General features: G+C 47.3%; 1 protein-coding gene across 2 annotated transcripts in view; it reads right to left on the reverse strand.

The window, feature by feature from the left end:
- The window catches only part of LOC144161910 (uncharacterized), a 79,384-nt gene extending 61,940 nt beyond the window's left edge, over nt 1-17,444 (reverse strand). For both annotated transcript variants that reach the window (XM_077692467.1, XM_077692466.1), the window contains exon 1: nt 17,363-17,444. In XM_077692467.1, the coding sequence (XP_077548593.1) occupies nt 17,363-17,413 (51 nt within the window). In that variant the 5' untranslated portion in view covers nt 17,414-17,444. The remainder of the gene's footprint in view (nt 1-17,362) is intronic.
- Between the last annotated feature and the right edge of the window lie 2,824 nt (nt 17,445-20,268).

Raw genomic sequence — 20,268 nt, forward strand, 5'->3', positions numbered from 1 at the left:
GGGGCTTTACTTTTATCGTTAATAATATTGCTAGAGGCCTCCTACAAGAATGCATTGTAGTTCGTTGGTCACGATCTTCAAACATATCAAAGATGTCGAAAATGCACCTCTTCGAACCGGATACCAATCAAAACGCTTGGTATCTAGTTGGTAGCGGCCTTCGGACAGCCACATCAATGCCCTTATGGGACAAAAATGTTGATTGCCATCGTAGAACGTTGACATCGATTGTCATTCTAAAGTAAACATTACCACCGTGCAGCTGCAGCATACAAGTGCGTGCAATGCCCGGTGCAAATTTAAAACTGTTTGACGGCAAACCGGCTAAAGCCTGACTTACTACTGATCACCTAAACGTCAACTAGCTGTCCGACACGAAAATAATACTCGTTTTTACCCGTTGTCTCGTTCGATGTTGAAGTCTTTCCCTCTTGACTATCGTCACCCTCTCACCTTTTCAAAAATACCTTGTGTCATGTGAACACTTCGGTGCTGGATACGGAATATTTTCTATATGGCCTTCGTGACATTTGAAGGCTAATAGAAAGGAAGTAATGAAACACTTTGCGAAATCTAAAGCCACGGCAGCGCTATGAATGTTGCGTGTCTATATTGATGACGCACTACGCAAATACAATTCGACTCAATAATGCGCTCAATAATTTGTAGGACTGTAGAGGTTAAAAATCGACTGAATCAATTCAAATGGTGGGTGACCGAACGCAGGGGGTTTTAGTATTGTCACTACTAAACCCGTTGACAGAGATACTTACTGTTCAATATTCTCTATGAAATCATCAAATAGGCTCTCAAGCATGGTCTAAAAAACAGTGGGCCAGAAATTAAAGCCACGTTAAATAAGCACTCTCATATATACATGAGCGGCAACGACAAACCATTAGGAGTCCCAAAAGAAATATCTGCAGCAAAAACACTGCTTTAGCGCGCATATGGAGGTTTAGGAAAACAGAAAAACAAGAACTGCTGAGCAATGATGAACGCGAGTTTAATTTTTTTAGCATTCTCGTGTTTCGAATACATACTGAAGAGACTAACTACGTGAAACTTGAATCCCACCACCGTGATCGCATGAAATTACAATGAGTCCCAACGGAAAAGCTTATTGTTAATTCCTGCTTTAAGGACTGGGTAAAATATTGCGTAGCTTATACGTACGTTTGTTCGTTTTCGGGTGTTATATTTTTTTTTTAAATTCGCGCGGTAAAAATCGGGTGCTATTTCTGCAAACTAATAATCGGGGACAAACCGGTTTTTTTTTTGTGTGAAACCATTCTGAAATTCGGGTCTTTTCGGGTTAAATCTACAGATTTACTAAGTAATACACACACTCGCTTTATTAGAAGCTATCACGAGCTTCTAAAACTCTAACGTGGTATTAAAATTGGTGTTTTTGTCAAGTTGATAATCGTGGGGGACATCAGGGTTTTCTAGCAATGCTCTCCGAAATTTGCCGTTTGTTTGGAAATGAGTCAGTAATGATGACAGTAAAGGGCATAGATAACTTCAAATAAATGAAACATTTTTTTCCACAAAAAGCTGGTCATAGATTTTTTTACACATCTTTGTTTACATGCACTGCCATTTGGATGCGCAACATGCCTTTCTCCATTCGAGACCTGTCGAATCGTTGAACGTATACCCCAGCCGGGAGAAAGTTCTCTCGACATCACAGTTTCCATTACCTAGGCCATTACCAATGTCATTACCATTACCAATGTCATTTGCCAGCCTCTGATAGTGACGGTCGAGTCATGCCAATACTCAATGAGTTCCAAAGTTTCCTGAGATTAACAGCGCGAAATAACGGGGAAGAACTCCTCGGTTGTCCCGTTCTTTCGCGCTGTTAATCTCAGAAATATGTACCCACTGGTACGCCTACGATCCGCGTTAAAGTTCAATAGCTGTGTTTTTGAGGCTTGTTTCCCGCAACTACTGGTTGGGGACAGCGGACCATCAGCGCACGATCGTGCAGATCGCTACTTTCAAGAGGTCTGTTTGGGGGGAAATCGCGTTTAACCGGATTCTCCTGAAACATGTTCGGAGTGTAAAATCCGGTAAAATCGGGTTTTACAAAAAAAACAAAAAAAACCTATTTATACGATTACAAGTGTACACAAGTTGAGAACAAAGATACCACCCGAGCAGACTTCAGGCTGTCTAAAGTTCCATCTAATGTTCGGAAAAATGTTTTTCGTCACTACTGACATAGAACCATGCTTCGCACCTTGTCCATGTGTGGCTTGCTCGTTCAACCGCGGATTCGCAACACCACTTAGTGTGTTGAACACATGAATCTACCTTTAGAGCAGTGAAGTTTGCGCCAGAGATAACGGGTTCCAATCAAATGCGCCTGTAAATATTATTATTCGTACGATTTACTCACACGTCCAACGAAGGTTCACACAGCTGCTTAGTTCAGTATTTTTTGGGCCCTTTTGTTCAACATTAAACAAGAACAAGAACAACAAAAGGATACACGCGCATACACATACCAGTCAACGACAGGCAAAGAGGTCGAACGAGAAAGTTTATGATATGGTTCCCAGACAGTTTATCGAACGCCGTTTTATCGAACAAAATGCCTGTTTTATCCAATGCCGCGCATCACGAAAAAAAGCACGCATGAAACAAACGCTGAAACATGAAACCAACGCATGAAACAAACGCAAGACAACAAACGCTGTTAAAAAGGCTCACTGTGGGGAAAAGATTGGCAACTTGCATATAAGGAGGGAACTGAAAAACGTACAGCAAATTTTGTTACGGGAAAAGGCCGAGAAAACACTTTCGATGAAACGGCGTTCGCTAAAACAGCGTTCCAGAAACTGTCCGGACCCCTTATGATACACATTTCACAGCCGTGGCTCTCATTGAAATATATTGAGGATTGCTTCCGGGATGTGCTAGCTCGAAATTTTTAGAGGTGGCTAAAACAGCGCGTGTAACATAGCGTCCATAGGGCCTTAAAGGGACTCCGCAACACTTCTGATAAACGCTTTCACTTTTTCCTTCGCGTCTGGAAGCACTGCGAAAGCTACAGTTATCGCCAGCACGGAGCGGCTCTGCGTGATTTGCTCGTCGCACCAGATACGCCTTCCATATCTGCTTTGTTTTTGTGGCTTTTTTTTTTAAGTTGCTATCGAAAAGCGTTCATTGCTGCAATTGAAGAAAAACAGCGCCGCTACATAGCCTCAGTGACGCAATTCGAGCCGTCGAAGAACGTCAAGACCGGGAAAGAGAGACAAATCTTTTGAGAGAGTTACAAATGATCTGATGGGCACAGAGCAGTAATTTTTGGCTGAGGTCCTTTGCGACCCCCTAATCAAAGTACTGGGTGTGTTGGGTGGCTCCGTTCTGCAAGCATTTAAGATTTCAAAAAAAAGTTGAAGAAAGTGTTGCAGGCTCCCTTTAATATATTTTCGTGATATCATATACTGCCTTTTATGTTTACTATTTTACCGCTACCTTATAACCCTTTAAACAAGCAAATGCGTTCCCACATGCTTACGGTCTAACGTGCCACCCGATGGTTCACCGTTATTTTTTGTGTTCGTACCAATGCAAGCGCCCATACCACCGGTGACCAGGACATCGCTGAAAAGTGGGAGGCACTGCTCGTCTCCGAGGATCCGGAGAACCAGAAGAATCTGGTGAACCGGGCGAAGACGGCAGCCACCGTCAGAGGTTTCCTGGACTGAGGAGACCTACCACCTCGGACCGGCAAGGGCCAAGTCCTAGCTAGTCTTTTCAGACAATAAACGTTTATTTCTCTCTCTCTCTCGTACCAAAGTCGCTAATCAGTCACGAGAGAAAACAAAAGTAGGGAAGCCTTTTTAAAAATATTCTGCATAAATATCTCCCCAAGGTTTGCGTTCCCGCCTTAGAAAAAGAACGGACGTAAACAATCTAACTCCAACTCATTATCTTTACTTCTAGTTCACCCGCAGCGGTGGCTCAGTGGCTAAGGCTTCCTTCTGCTGAGCCCAAGGACGCGGGTTCGATCCAGGCTGCGGCGGCAGTTTTTCTGGTGAAAAAAAAAAGAAAACGCGAGTGTGCCCAAATTTCGGCGCATGTTAAAGACCCCTAGGAGATCAAAATTAATCCGGAGCCCTCCACTACAGCCGGCCTCGCAGCCCAGGCACTGCTTCGGCGCGTAAAAACCAATCAATTTAAAAAGAAAAAGGATCCTCGAAAAACATGAAAAACCAAGGAACCCTACCCAAAAAACAGTGACATAAGCAAGAACTGGGGTGTTTGGATCGGAAGATCGCGAGAAAATCTAAAGCGACAGCCAATTCGGGTTATACTTGTCTACGGTTCTCCTCCTAATCAATCATTTTATGTACAATCGCTTTTCGTTCATGAAAGCAATGGATTGGCTTATTAGGGCAGTCGCCCGCAGGGAACCTTGACCTCACGGGCCCAACACAACGTGACACTTCAACGGTCAACGCAAGAGGCTAGTTAAGGCCTTATTGTTCTTACTGGATCCACAAGAAAAATGGAGGATTCAACGATCCGTGCGACTGATCTACACTAAAGGGAAAGCAAAAGATAAACATGTCAGGCTGGGACCGAAAAAGTGTTTGGCTGAAACTTAGGTGGCGTTTCTACCCGCCGGTTCTCCTGCCGCAAATGATGCCAGCGTGGGAGAGACTTCAGCCCGCCAGCAGCACTTGTAGCCTCACCCCCTCCCCCTCCCTCTTTCTTCGTCCATCTGCGCCTAACCAATGTCTCCTTCTCGAAGCCCCGTCGCCTCAAGGACCGAATAGCGCCCAGGAAGGCGAAGATGCCGGAACCCCCTGAGAGGCTTTGATCCAAACGAGCTCTAAAAAGAAGCGTCTCCCCCGCGCCCTGTCCTCAGAGGAGAAAAGGAGGAGTCGTCTGCCCACTGAACGACGCCGCTCATCAGAGCCGAACACCTCTCAGCGGCGCAGACGGGGACCAATTAGTAGACGCGGCCGGCAGTCGACGCGGAAGGCGCGCCGACCACAACAGACGGAACGCCGCCCGTGGGAACCGTGAATGCCACAGGAGGAGAGCACGGTCAACCCTTGGCGGCGTGGCCGCACTCTTCTGGAAGAGTGGTTGCTTAGACGTCCGCCTGCTGGGGACGAGTTTGAGCATAGCTGAGCTTAAAACGTACGCAGAAAGCTGGCGTCGCTTTCGGCCAGTTAGTTGGAGCTCGTCAACGAACAGGGGGCTGGGTCAACAAGTCAAAAAGGACTCCGCTCTGCCATTAGTGGATGGGCAGCACGAACAGAAAAAAAAAAAAAAAGACGAAGAGTCGGTTCCTTCTAATGGGTTTTGCGATTCTTTCCCTAACCATCACGAAATGCCATTGCCAGCGGCGGAAGACAACAACAACAACAACAACAACACTGCAAGGAAGGTCGAAGAAAAGATGTTTTGAACTGAGTGCAGCTAGCTTTGGGTGGCGGGCTCGAACCGCTGCGTGCAATCGTTCCCACGCTGAGAGCGGCTGCGAGTCGTTATTTCACGATACCAGTCACGCCGCCTGCACGCTTCGAGCCAAAGTGTTTCCAGCCGTTTGTGATCGGGGACAAGACTTGCTTCCGAACGTGCGGGAATAGCTTAGCTTCGCTCATTGTCCGTTCCGTTCCACCGACCGTGCAGCTTTGAACTGGGCCGTTGAAAAGAAACAGCGACTGTTGACGCCTCCGAAGGTCGTTACCTCGCGGCAATGCAGCCGCTTCGTTTTGGGTGGCTACAAAGACTTCACGTAGTGAACCCTCACGAGAACGTAAAAAGAAAACACACGAGCCTAGTTGGCCAGTGAGCAGTACTGGCAAATGGCTATTGGCTTCGGAGTCACTCCAGCTGTCTCAATTGTGCTTGTTTCCTGAGTAGCGACGTGTATTGCAGTGCATTACAGCAGTGCTGGCGACAGCGAAGAAGGGCTGAAAAAGAGAATCAGCTTATTTACCAGGCCGGCCCCACTGTGAGGGTCACCACTCAACGAGGTTTCTTGTGAGTATGAGGAGGAGTATAAGGACGGCGCGGCGTTTAGGCTTGGTTGCGCCGATTTTTAAGGTTATTGGCCTCACCGTACGACCCCCTCTTCCCCCCTCCTTGTATCTGTTTATGATCTGATTATGATTTAAGGAAATGACAAAACTGTGGCCAAAGCACCATGGTGTCCAATAATTCTGACCGGACCGTCCAATGATTGATTGTTTGACTTATTTATTTATTTATTTATTTATTTATTTATTTATTTATTTATTTATTTATTAGGGGTTTAGAGCGCTGACGCTTTACAGGCGATGTGGCGCGCCGTAGTGGAAGGCTCCGGAATAATTTTGACCCCCTGGGGGTCTTTAACGTGTGCTGAAATCTCGAACACATTTCCCAATGTTGCCCATGGTTCTATCTACATGCGGTTTTAAACTGAGGAAAGAGGAGTGAGTCTTAAACTGAGTGAGGAAAGAACTCTGGCAGGTTGTGGCTGGGAGTGACCACTAGGCATCCAATACAGCATGGCTACACAAGCTATTGCAGAAGTCACTCAGTCGATCTCAAGGTAACGGTTCCGTGGCACCCAGACTGCTAAACATCGTCTGGCCCTCATCATTCACTTGTAACTGAAAGATTTGTACGACCAAGAAAAAAAATTGGCCGCGTATCTGCTCCTTTCGTTGCAAATGTCGTCAAAAGACGATAGTCTTTATCGGCTATTGCGAAGTAAATGCCTCCCTTCGCTTTGCCGCTCACCTCTCATGTTGTTCCTCTTGCGTCGCGCTCCTCCCAAGGTAAAGAGGCCAAAGGTTTGCTTAAATCATTTTAAATTTCCCGCGTTCCACTGCTCCAAACAACCGGGTGTCTCGATGCGAACGCTGCTGTACGGCGGAGACGCGCGTTAATCGAGGCGCCCTACTTCAACGTTTATAGAACCGCGTTTCCCTACTTCACGTGCGTTGCAAGCAGAACGTGGGGCCTATCTAGTGGAACCTTGCGTAACTGTTGCCGGTTGATTTCTTAAAATGGCGCAAGAAGCTATAGTGGCGCGGGCGACAGTAGGCGACGGCGAAGTGAATTCTTTTTCTGCAGTTGATGAAGTATTTAATTTCGCAAAAGCAAGCATGTTTGATTTTTTTATAAAGGAACACTGCAAATATCACTTCTGTATTGATTTGCTGTCTCATATTTGCGTAATGTCTTGTTCTTCTTCAACAATGTTGACAAGTATGAACCTTACACTGGACATAGACGGGTAGATTTGGCTGTGACTATATAAGACTAATGGGCAGGCATTGTTTTGCTTTGGCCGGGTGGCTGAATCGAGTCACAGACAGACAGACGGACAGACATACAGACATACAGACAGACCAAAATTTCTGGGTTTAAGGAGCCCAGAAAGACTATCGTCTTTAAAAAACACAATTTCGTTGGAAGCTGGATAATTTCGTCATAGCGAAGCGCAAGGGACGCGTACAACGACTGGGTCGATGGCCATTGAAATGTGTCGGGCGCGGCACGTGTCGGGAGAGCAGTTTAGTGCGGTTGTGAAACCGGCGGCTCGGCCGGAGTCGCGGGGTGCGTTGGATTTACGACGCACGTGCAACCATTTGAGCGGACGTTCGCGCCGCGGCAAAGGGTCCAGGGCCGACGAAGGCAGGTGGGTGGTCGCACTTACGCCCCTATGCAAGTGAACAATGGCTTCCTTTTGTTCGCGACTAGCTGAACCAGGCGAAGACCTCGGAAGGGGCGCGTCGCAAATCGCCGGCATTCGAAAACTTGCCCTTTTGTTCTATCGGTACTAAGGAATAGCGGGCAGCAAGGGTGGCGAGAGGTGGAGATGGAAGGAGGGCGGCGAAACCGGCGTATCTCAGGCATAAAGTCATGAAACGAAATCCAGGGCTGATTAGGCAGCTTGTATGCGCAAGTCCAGCGAGGACTTGCTGAACGAGCAGCTCAGGTCACCGGCACACTATACTCGGTTACACTCAAGAACGGCACCACCTCATGTAGTGTATCACTCCGCCAAAGCGCCGGACCCGTGACGTCAGTACGCGCGCGTTTTGAAAGGGGTTTGCTATGAATGCGTGATATCGTCTGCCTTGTCTCACGCAGTTTGTTTGTCGCCACTGGAGTCGTTTATAATCATATTAAGTCCAAAAAATCACCGGAACGGCTCACGCCATGTTTAAAGTATTCCCAGTAACGCCCTACTTGCGCCGCGCGGAGAAACATCCGGCGGCGGTGATAAGGCACAGCGGCAACTTCCGGTCAACATCCATCGGGGACTGAAACAGGGATGCCCTTTGAGTCCAATACTGTTCATGCTTTACATGGCAGGGTTAGAAAAGAAACTGGAAGAAAGTGAAGTAGGGTTTAGCCTAACCCATATGCTGCAAGGCGAAGTGGTACAACAGCATATTCCGGGAATGTTATACGCAGACGACATTGTTCTTTTAGCTGATAACCAAACCGATATGCAGCGGCTAATAAATATTTGCGGCCAGGAAGCCACTGACCTCGGATTAAATTTCAGTGCAGAAAAATCAGGAATAATGGTTTTCAATGACGCTACCACCGACGTATTGTCTATCCAGCAAGGCGAATTACCTAGAGTGAAGGAATATAAATATTTGGGAGTGTGGATAAACGAAGGGGATAACTACTTAAGTACTCACGAGGAGCAACTTAAGGTTAAGGGAAAGCGAAACGCAGCTATAATGAAGCATAGAGCTCTGTGGGGGCATAACAAATATGAAGTAGTAAGAGGAATGTGGAAAGGAGTAATGGTTCCGGGTCTCACGTTTGCGAATGCTGTACTCTGCTTAAAATCAGACGTTCTATCAGGCCTTGAAGTAAACCAGAGAACGGTAGGACGTTTGGCCTTAGGCGCGCATGGAAAAACAACTAACGAAGCAGTTCAGGGAGATATGGGCTGGGCGTCCTTTGAAATTAGAGAAGCTCAGAGTAAAATATGCTTTGAGATGAGGTTGAGGGCAATGGATCAACGAAGGTGGGCAGCTAAGGTTTTTAGGTACCTATACTTGAAAAGCGTGGACACGCAGTGGTTAAGAAAGACTTCTTTTTTTTTTTTTATAGAAGGTTAACGATGAAAATACGGAAAGAACAGTGGGGAATCCAAAACAGCCAAGGTAACCAAAAAAGAGGCAAGGCAGATTGAAACGAATAAATGGAGGGAAAAAATGGAAGCTAAAACGTCGTTAGAGATGTACAGGGCTGAGAAGATGAACATCAGAAAGGAAAATTTCTACCATAATTCCCAGGGCAGTGCTTTGCTTTTTGAGGCTAGAGCAGGTTGCCTGCGAACTAAGAGTTTTGTGGGGAAGTATTCACAAAATGATGGGGTATGCGTGGTCTGTGGAAAAGAAACAAACTATGCGGCACATCGTGTTAGAATGTGAGAGTATCCATCCAAATCTAGATGAAGGGAATATTGGGCTTTCAGAAGCCCTAGGATTTAAGGGTATCACAGAGGAAGTTAACTTCAAGGCTGTCGAGGGGACGAAAAGAAGATTAGAATGCTGGTGGACGAAAAGCAGAGAGGGGAATATTGCCTAGGACAGTTACCACCTGTAACGAAAAAAAAAAGTATTTTGTGCCTAATAAGCTTTTTGTGCCTGCCCTAAGCAGCGCTAGTATTGAACCAAAAGTGTAAAACATAGGTATATTAGTCTTTTTTGGTAAGATGACATGTCAAGATGACTGGGAGCCAGAGGTCAAGTCAGGCGACATTCACGTTGCCTTTAGCCTCGGCACCATGTACGCCATTCTGCCAAATAAACTTCAAATTTCAATCAATCAATCAATCACCCCGATACAAAGGGGGAACCAGTAGAAATCATCATCATCATCATCGGTGCCGTTCTTAAGTTGTCACCGAGTATACAAGAATCAACCCAAATGATACTTATTAACGTTCTCTCTCTCTCTCTCTCTCTCTCTCTCTCTCTCTCTCTCTCTCTCTCTCTCTCTCTCTCTCTCTCTCTCTCTCTCTCTCTCTCGAAGGAATAGGTCAAAGCATACGACCGGACGTTGCCTTTGTTGTGAAGGGAGACAACTGTTTTCTTCACGAGGGATGTGTTACCAATTTGACCTTATCCTCGGCTTATGCACCTGTCACGCGGGCACTTTCAATCCGGATTGAAGCGAAGCGCGATTGACTTTTCGAGCGCGCTCGACGCACCACCGTTGCTACACGGTAGGTTTCGATCCCGACTGCAAAATTGCACCAGTTGCACTCACCTATGCCAGATGACGCCAGAAATGTACTCCGTGGCCGGTGCATGGTAACATTGCGAGGTCATAGGTAATACGCAACTATGTAAATGTTACCGAACGCTTATTAGGGTCGAGTTATTTGACACAATTTCTGGCGTTAGTTAAAGTTGTCAACATCTGTGTCATTGCTCAGCGGGGACTAGAGCATCGCCACTTTCTTCCGATCGCGCTTGGAAACCTCGATTGCACTTGGGAAACCAGGATTGAGTTCGATCGGGATCGTGCTCGATCGCGATTGAAGCCATTTCGGGTTAAGGTGTTTTAAGTGGTGCCCTTTCATTTGGTATAGAGAAGATAAACTCGACAAAGATCGATTGCCTACCCCTTTATTATAGGAACCCTGTAAGACTTTTTTTAACTTTTTTTTTGAAATCTAAATGTTTGTAGAACGTAGTCACCCAACACACCCAGTAATTAGATTAGGGGCTCGCAAAGTACCTCAGCCAAAAATTACGGCTCTATGCCCATCAGACAACTTGTAAACTCGCCCGAAAGATTTTTCTCTCTTTTCCGGTCTTGACGTTCTTCGACAGCTCGAATTACGTCACTAAGGCCATGTAGCGGCTGTTGGCCGGTTTTCCTTCAGTTGCAGCAATGAACGCTTTTCGATAGCAACTTAAAAAAAAAAGCCACACAGACAAAGCAACAACGAAAGGCGTATCTGGTGCGACGAGCTATCTGAGTGCGGCTATAGCTTTCGCCGTGCTTCCAGATGCGAAGGAAAGAGTGAAAGCGCTTATCGAAAGTGTTGCAGGGTCCCTTTAAGATGTGGTTGTAATTGCAAACCTTGCTCTTCCGTTCCTGTCGTACATCACTTCCCTTATCACTTTTACAAGGTTAGAAAGACTAGGACATGGCCAGATAAAAGGTGAAGCGTCACGGCTGAAGGACCAATGCTGTTTCAATGACGAGTATGATCAAAAATACGACGGGGGAGCATAGATAGATCGATTGATTGATTGTGGGGGTTTAACGCGCAGACGCAACGCAGGCGATGAGGCGCGCCGTAGTGGAGGGCTCCGGGTTAATTTTGACCACCTGGGGATCTTTAACGTGCGCCGAAATCTCGTACACACGAGCGTTTTTGCTTTTCACCTCCATCAGAAAAGCGGCCGTCGCGGCCGGGAATCGAACCCGCGACCTCCTGCTTGGCAGCGCAACGCCTTAGCCACTGCGGCGGGTGGGGCTTGAACGGAGGATGGTATACGCATTCATTCTTACGACCTTTTTTCAACTGCTCGACAAAAAAGGAAGGGGGAGTCTGAACGTGTCCCCTTCCCAGACTTAGTTACACCTCTTCTGTTTTATCGCAGCAAACACATTGCCTGAAACTCCTCCGCGGTATCGTCGCGACAGCTTCGTTCTTTCCAAAGCCTCCCCGATTTCCGGAGCCATCGTCAAAGAGCCGGACCCACGGCTCTCCCGTCGCGCCGGGGGACGTGTGCGTACGCAACAGCGGAGCCACACGCAGCAACACCACACCCACAAGAAGGCCGCTTGTCTCATTCTCCCCACCCTATCAGTGTTAAGTGAGTGACGAGAACAAGCCTTGCATCGGTCTCATTATAACTTTCCCGTGGCGTCATTCCGACTAGTCCGTTCACGTGGCGTACTGGCCTTCGAGTGATGCATCTCCCAGCAGGCCTTGTGGTTATCTAAGAGGTGTTGCACAGAGCCGCGGCCGGGGTGGAGATTCTATAGCTGTCGGACGACAGTGAAGGGGAAACATGCGGGGGCGCGGCCGCGTCGTTAATCGGGAGCCATTTGTCCCGCTCGGCTGGCTTGGCTCGGCTTGGCTAGGGGCTCTTGTCTCGCACGCTCTCGAGGAGGATGTCGAGCACGACGACGACGTGGTAAGAGCCCCGGTGGTTGTCTCAATCTCATTGCTTCGTTTCAGTTTTGTTTTTTGTTTCCTCGCCACACCTTGTCGCATTTTATGCGCGTCTTTTCGCCGGCGTTTATGTCGCCGGAGCGCTTCCCGTCGACCCTGCGCATCTTCCCGTTGTCCCCTTTCTTTTCCTTCGTGTCGCCGGAGGTCCCTTATCCTTTGCCCGTCTGGGTCTTTGTGACCTGGTTTTGTCAACTTGGTCGTTGCGAGTTTTTAAAAAAATGCTTGTTTTATCAGCGCACACTGTTCTTCATAGGTCTTTTTACAGGAAAAGACGAAAAGAAAATGCCATCCGAAATACATGCCGCTTCGTTCGTGCTTTGTTTATAAAACTTTCCTACAAGGCATTCAAGTTTGATAGCATTTCTTAAGGCAGCTAACACAACTTCACGCAAATCAGTCTTTTCGCTGCCTGCCTGTGTGTTAATTATTACGTTGCCTGCTGTCTTATTACCCCCTTTTTGATGATAGGCGGCGTGTTCGCATGATATGCTGCAGGATAAAGGTGCGCATATGTAAGAAAGTAAAAGAAAGGGAGAGAAATTGGGGAGGAAATGACTCTACTGTTCGCCCTGACCAGCTCTGTTCGAATCTTCTTTCCAGGCGGCTCCATTGCTTATCTCCGCTACCATCCTGAACAGCTTCGGGGGCAAGATATTTGGGTCCCCCTTGGTAAAACAAGTTTGCGGTCCTGTAAACACACGTTCGGCAAAGTTGCTTTTTTGCTTTGGGTTGAAACTTTCCGCGGCGGCCAAAGAGCACACGGCTTGATATTAATACCACGTGATCATAAACGGGAAGGCGAAGTGGCTGAATTCGGGACTGTCTTAGAATCATCTTATTGGGTCAAAGGAAGTATTTCTTTCAAGGAAACGTCAATAACGGAAATGAGGTACTAGTCGTTGTGCAGGAGGGATCGTAGATATACGTTACCCAAGGTTTTATTCTTTATCTTATCGGGGTAAGAAGTAAGATACCCACTAAAGTTACCCGGTCGTCCTTGCAAAAAGGCTCCCTGCTCCTTTACGTATCCAACTTTTGCTCTTTGATAACACGCTTTAACTACTTGACGTATTTAGTAATCCTAATTGTGTCCTGAAGGCAAAACATTGCGTGAGCTAACTTTACTACATTGCGGTGACCTACAATGTTTGTACAAACTTGATGCAGTGGGCGTAGATAGGCTGGTGGTGGTGATGATGATGATGATGTGCAAACTGTCACAACGCTATGCATCCATCTCTAATAACGCTTTGCTGTCAGGCCCTTACAATTGTCGAACGTCTTAAGTACCAAATTTATCCTGCTTTAGAAACTGCAGTTTTGTCAGAAGAATTATACTGCATGTCTAAGGAGTTGTGTCTAAATGCTATAAAATGTATCCGCAGTTATCTATGCATGCTAATCGTTCAAAATAACAGCTCGAAAGAGGTTTCACTATGGGAAGAGTATTGATCAGTGAAGAGCTCACGATTACTCGTATAAACTGAAGACTTGTGCAATTATTCCTTCATTTGGGTGGGCCCAACACCTAATCCTCTGCATTGTTGAATAGCGAATAAGCGTAGGCGTTGAAATGAACGCGTGTGACATGGTTGGTTGGGTTGCCAGATAATTGGAGGTTACCACCTGTTGTAAACAAGGAAAACGGACCGGGACATAACGAAGAAGGGACACGTCACTTTGTTTCTCTCTCTCACTCTCACGCACGCACTCAAGCACGCCGCCCCCCTCCCCTAGCACACACACACAATATTTACCTCAGTATCTTGCGGCCACCTAATGAAACCACCAAAATCGCTTATTCCTCCTATTCCAAAAGGGTTTAATAAAATGTCACAACATGTTATACCAAGGGCCCTCTAAACTTGACTAGTCGACTAAGGATTTTCCGGTTTTTTCAAGGTGATAGACTTTCTTGGGCTACTTAAACCAGAAAACTTTGGTCTGTCTGTCTATCTTTTCTTGGGCTATTTAAACCAGAAAACTTTGGTCTGTCTGTCCCTCGATTCATTCAGCCGACCGGACAAAAGTTTATATTATATTTTTTAACGAGAAGTTTGAATAGGCAAAACCTTTCCGAACCGGTGTATCTGGAAACGAACTTCACACTTTTCAACATTGTTGAGCAAAAAGAAAACATTAGGCATAGCATCGATACGTAGTTGGTACTAGGCAGCATTTCCTTTAATTGAACATACACGTGCGCTTGATATTAATGATAGAAAATAAAAAAAATACGTATTAGAAAAGTATCTTGACGTAAAAATATAAAACGTGCTCGCGCCGAGCCTGTCTGTCTTCAATTTGTAGCAAGCAAGTGGCTGTCTAAGCTCATTTTGTAACAAACTGATATTATGATGATGTTTATGCATCTTGGTGACGTGTTTATGCGCAGTGCTTCCGATGCATTCAGAACCGAGTAAAACCTTTTGTATATGCATCTTTTCAACTATTATATCATCGCAGCATCTTCCTCCACGCGTGAATTTGTGCCCACAAGACAGTATATGTAGATGATGTTTTATGAAGCTCACAATGAATGATGCACGAAGGTTGTCAACTGCAGTGATCTTCACTACTCAAAAACTTTATATGCGTGTACGTCTTCACTTCTGTATTACTGTCTGTATTCTTTTATATCTGTAGTATCGTTCTGCCCCACCCCTTATGTAATACCCAGCAAGTGGCCCTTAAGGGGTGCAATAAATGATGATGATGATGAAGAAGAAGGAGAACACGGGCTATAGGACCTCAGAAGAATGGAGCACATCGCTCAGGTGCCTATAAGAATCATTTGAAGAAACATCTAATTTCGTGCACGGGAAGGCTTGTACATCGAATATTAGCTGTGCATGGGCCTGTGAGCAATTTTGTTCAATTTATCACCATAAGTTGCTATCAGCTGTCATGTAGGTGGCTTCCATCTTTTGAGATTATGGCACACCGGTGTATTAGATACAATAGAGCACGGAAAGCTGAGTTTTACAGTAAACAGTTATGACGCGAGAAAATTGCGCCGGAAACTAACATAACTTTTGCGTGAGAATAGTCGTAAAAGTAGTGTTAATGTCCCAAAAACGGTCGACAACATCGTTCCTATTCCGTAGTCGTATTGTTGTAACACCCTTTAAAGGCCACTATTAGGCATATGAAATAAAGTTTTGGGTATGCTAAGTGCGCCTACTTCGACATGCATAGCGTCATTGGTAGCAGCGATAATTCATTTATTTATACCAAAAATCCGAACGGTAGGTGCATGTTCGAATGAAAGCGACAATGACTGGTGTGCGGCACATTACGGTCAAATCATGAAGTGTAAAGTTGAGCGAAGAATTACCTCGGAGCCTACCCAGATGCCCTTTGCTTCAAGACGTGTATATTTCACCTCTGAGTGCGTATGGGTTTTCGCCATACGTCACTGTATACGGTCTCTTCTGATTCGTGCCTAACTTTGGCCAATCTACCGTTTAGAGGCATATCGTGACAGTTTTATCAAATGCCGTCAACAAAATGTGCTGCCAGATAACACGTGGATTAGTAAATAAAAAAAAATATTTGGCCATTGATGACATTGAGATGCATGTGTAAAATAAATTCGCACAGTAGGTAGGATAGCCTTAGTAAAACAATTGTCCGTTTATCTTGCTCCGGAGAAAAACCTTTCTCACTGTTTTTTAGCTGTGTGTGAAGAATAACAAATGGCCAAGGAAAATACAGTTGTTTCTGATCAGTTTAGATCTATATGCTGCGCCCTAAATAACGGGGATACAAACTGTTGCTACGCAGAACCTTGACGTCGTGTGCGGCGCAAACATAGCTGGTGATTGTTCGTATGAATATCACCCGTCATATTGCGGGCGCCGTCTGTCTCGAAAATCTGATAAAAGCAGTCACCTAACCACATTCTCGTGCATATGCTTCTGAATGGAACAACTCCGTGTCGTACACGACTTAGTGAAGTGACCGTGCTATAACTATGCATGACATGTTTGTGTATCCAAAAGCCTTCTGCCCCGTTATGAAACACTGAGTGCTGGTTGAGCAGATTTCAGCCAATATCTCTGTATCAAGCACTTTGTTCACACGCAACGTATGGTGCCAGTAAGTGCGAACACACCAGTCTTTGCAGGAGACACAGAACCACGCGTGTACGGTCGCGTTTTGTCACGTTGCAACGAGAGGTGATGTGCCGATCTTTCTTGATAATATCCAAAGGAACCCCGATGTCATGTCGATGGCTTCGGCATTGCGGTCAGCGAGGTGATGCCCTGCCGGTCCACTCACATTTTTCAAAGCAGCCGTGTCGTATACAGGCTCTTGCATACTTCTCAGGGGCTTGAATATCGCTAGGCAATGCAACGTAGATTTACGGTTGTCACGTGGTCTTGAGTGTTGTCTCATTATGTGTGATGCTTCACGAAGTTGAGTGATAGAGGCTCCGCTCTGCAGTCCTGCGATGGCTAGACTGTCAGAGTTATTTTCCCCCGGTGTAGACGACAATAGAGACTGGAAGCTTGGCTTCAGCCACGGTCGTAAAGACGAGAACAATCACGCAGACTTGCTTCCAGGAGTATCCCAGGCTTGCACACGTGAAAACTAGTCGCGAAGAATTAAACCACAACCGTCTCATCATTATACACCACTTCATTGAGCTTTGCAATTGCGGGCAGAAGCTCAGACGCATCAGGTGTAGCGGGTGAGTTGATTCATACAGTAGTCATTGGGCGTGCGTCATATGATGACCGGTAGTTCGCATTTAAACATTCTGCAGCTGACATTCTTACTGTTTGAACAGTTTCTTCCTATATATGTCAGATTAGATGCTTTCCTAGTGCACACCTTAACGGTACTGACAAACTAATATTTCGGCGACGTGTCCTACTTGGGACATTTTGCATCACCAGCGATTTGAAGCGAGACGTTGTAGCAAGTAGGTCACAATCGTCGCCGTCGTGTCAGTAAAGAACACGTGTAGACCATCAACGTCAAAATCTCAGACAACGCAGCAGGTAAGGGGGATTTCGAGAAAGGTAAGCAACCATCCGAGATACCTACTCGAAATAGAACGACAACACAGCTCTCGATTTGCAAGTCGTGTCATTACAAACGCTGCCTTTGGGATACGTGCGGGTAGAGGACAGGTGAACGGGGTTAACGAAACTTGGCACTCACCTGTGCGAACTTTAGCGCCATGGGGCTGACCATGCCCGAGGAAGCGTCCATGGGGCAAACACACCGTCCTTCCGTTCCGCGCAAAAGCGCCGAGTGCCACCGACGACGGAACCGAGGAGTGGGCGTGGCCTGTGCTCGGTGCGCTCCTCCCACCGGGGGTTCTCCTCGCGGTTCCCGATTGGTCGACGCGTCGTAGGGAAAAACCGCGCTCGGGAAGAGCTGAGAGTGGGGAGCGGAGAAGGGGTGGACGGAAGTCAATAGCTCCGAGCCGCGCCCCGCGCCCCATGGTGGCCCCTGGCTTCGCCTGACCATTTCTCCGGCCGGGATGGAGACTCGGAACCACAGCGTATGGGCAGAGTACGGTAGCGCCTCCATATTTCGAAATACCCGCCAAGCGCATTCATAGCCATTGGTCAGCGCTGAACGGAGAACTGCCAAGGCCTTCGGAGAGACGTCAACCAAAGGAACTCTTTCTGCTACTGTATTCTCTTTCCATCGACTGAGAAAAATAATGCAGCAAAACAAAAAAATTAACAAAAAGTGAGCAGACTCGCATTTAGAAGGTTTCGCATGCACCTTTTCAACGCAGTAACAATCAGTTCTTCAGAGCAACTCCGGTTACAACTTTTCGGGTGGTTCAGGGGTAAGCGTATAAACTTACGATGCATGTAGATACTTCATGTTTCGGCGTTAGCGTTAAATTTCCTCGCATATAAATCTAACAATGCCTCCCTGAGGCAGCATCCTTGAAATCAGCGGATCAGCCGCCACATAACCGTTAGCGACGGCATCGTTGCACGCGATCTCTCTTTCCAAAACATCTGGACCAAATCAGACGGGGCTCACGGCGCAACCCTACCCTGCCGGCAAGCCGCGTATGCAGGGACTCCGTCCCGTAGCCGTAAGCGGGTCTGAGCTGGTTTGTGGAGTGTTTGCTTCTTGTCCGGCGCCGCAGGCAGTCTCTATTGAAACGTGCGGGGAGAAGGCTCCGCGAAGTGCACGGGCCGAAGGAAACGAAAAGAAGGGCGGAGGGAACGAGTGGTGGAAAGGCGGGCGCATCATCATCGATTGCCGCATCGGCCTTCTCCCCATTAGGGCGTAATTAGTGGCTTCCCGCGTGGCCAAGTCGCCTTTCTAGTGGACGGGTCAGTGAGCGGCTCGCCCGTGAAGAGGGTAAGACCGTTGGGTTAGCTGGCATTGTGGCATTGTGGGCATATCGGTGGCGGCTGCGGCGGCGAGGGAAGGAGGAGGGTAGGGGGTTCTGGGCCGCAGATGGAGAGTAGCTGTTTTTGGGAAGGGTACAGAAAGGAGTTAGAACTGAGGTCGAGTGAAGGCGCAATGCGCTCCGCCCCGCGGGCTGGGTGGCCCCTCCGTATCCCACTGCCGTTATGATGGTCTTGGAAGTTTCCCGGAGAGTTCACCACGTACCGCAGCGGTGCGAACGACTTTGCGCACTGCGGAGATCGGCGTCGTCGCTGGGAGGGCACTGCATTAAAGATGGCGGCGTCGCCACGCAGAGGCTAGTCTCGCTTGACCCCGTTTGCATTGACAGTTGGAGTGGAGGGAAGCCAGGCTGCGAGCAGTTGAGGAGGGAATGTGAACGTAAACATTGCGAAATAAAGGTGGCTTACGCAACTTGTACTTTCCGAACAGATATAGCTTCATGGCATTGCCTTTATTCTGCAGGTGTTTGGAGGCCGGTCAGTCGGTGTCGCCTCGGCTATTGATTGCGGCTCTTTGTTTTTCAAATCACTCAGTGGCTATCATAGCGGCGCCATACCCGACAAAATTGAATGAATGAATGAATGACTTAGAGGAGGCCAAAAAGCCCTGTGGGTAGGGAATGGAAAAGGGGGTTGAAAAAAAAAAATGGAAACGATTCGAAGGAACTCTTATTTCGACCCGACAGCCGTTAGAGACACCCGTCCCGAATTGCGGAGACTGAGCCCTCGTAGCTACCGATATCAGAATATCTTCTTTCCCCGATTGATGTAGACCTGTCTTTGGTTCAAACCACTTCATCCGGGTAAGTTTAAACTATTTTTGACAACGAAACGTCGAAACCGCAACAGTGGTTTCGAAGCTGCGGCCGGTGTCCAACCTTTATCAAGACAAAAGGTTTTCGTGATATTTATGCAGGAGACGTGATCGTTCCTGTCTTCCTCGCCTCGCCACATACCGTAAACAAAGCAACAGGAAAAAAATTCACGCATCTCCACGAAGTGAATCATGACGAGTGGGCGAAGCACTGGGGATCGTTCTTACCCTAAATAACCCGTGAGAGTGCTTACTGCTACTAAAACGATTTCCAATCCAATTCAATCAAATCCAATAAAATCCAATCCAATTCAATTCAATCCAATCCAGTCCAAATCCAATCTAATGCAATCCAATGCTCCTCGTGCATGCGCAGCACGGCTCTCCAGGAGCACTCTCCCTCCCTCCCTCCCTCCCTCCCTCTCACCGTTTGTGAACCTTTTATTTTGTTCTTGTTAGCCTTTTGTGACCCTTTTGTTCACAGATGTTTTGATTTACATGGTACTGTGCCGTTAGCACGGACGCCGGACGCCGGACAAGCGTCGGCCTTAAGGCCGACCTCCATGCAGCGAAGTTGCTCGGCGAACTTGACGCGGCGGACGCCGCGGTTTGACGCGCCGCTCAGTTTTCGTCCACCCCAACCTCCATGCAACGTGATGCGGCGAACGCCGCCGATGGAAGACAGGACAGGAAGTACAAGGCTGTGATTGGCTGCAGCTTCAAAATGCAGTTTGCCGCTTCCGGTCGCGTTCGCCGCCGCGCGTTCGGCATCCAAGGAGATTAAAAAAAATTAACCTCCTTGTCGGCATCTAGCTGGCGTAGATCGCCGGCGAACAGCCGTATTTTCGACGCCGGCAGTGGAGCGGCCG

This window comes from Haemaphysalis longicornis, unplaced genomic scaffold (assembly GCF_048455015.1).
Source record: "Haemaphysalis longicornis isolate Haplotype H1 unplaced genomic scaffold, Haemaphysalis longicornis Haplotype H1 scaffold_12, whole genome shotgun sequence".
NCBI lineage: Eukaryota > Metazoa > Arthropoda > Arachnida > Ixodida > Ixodidae > Haemaphysalis > Haemaphysalis longicornis.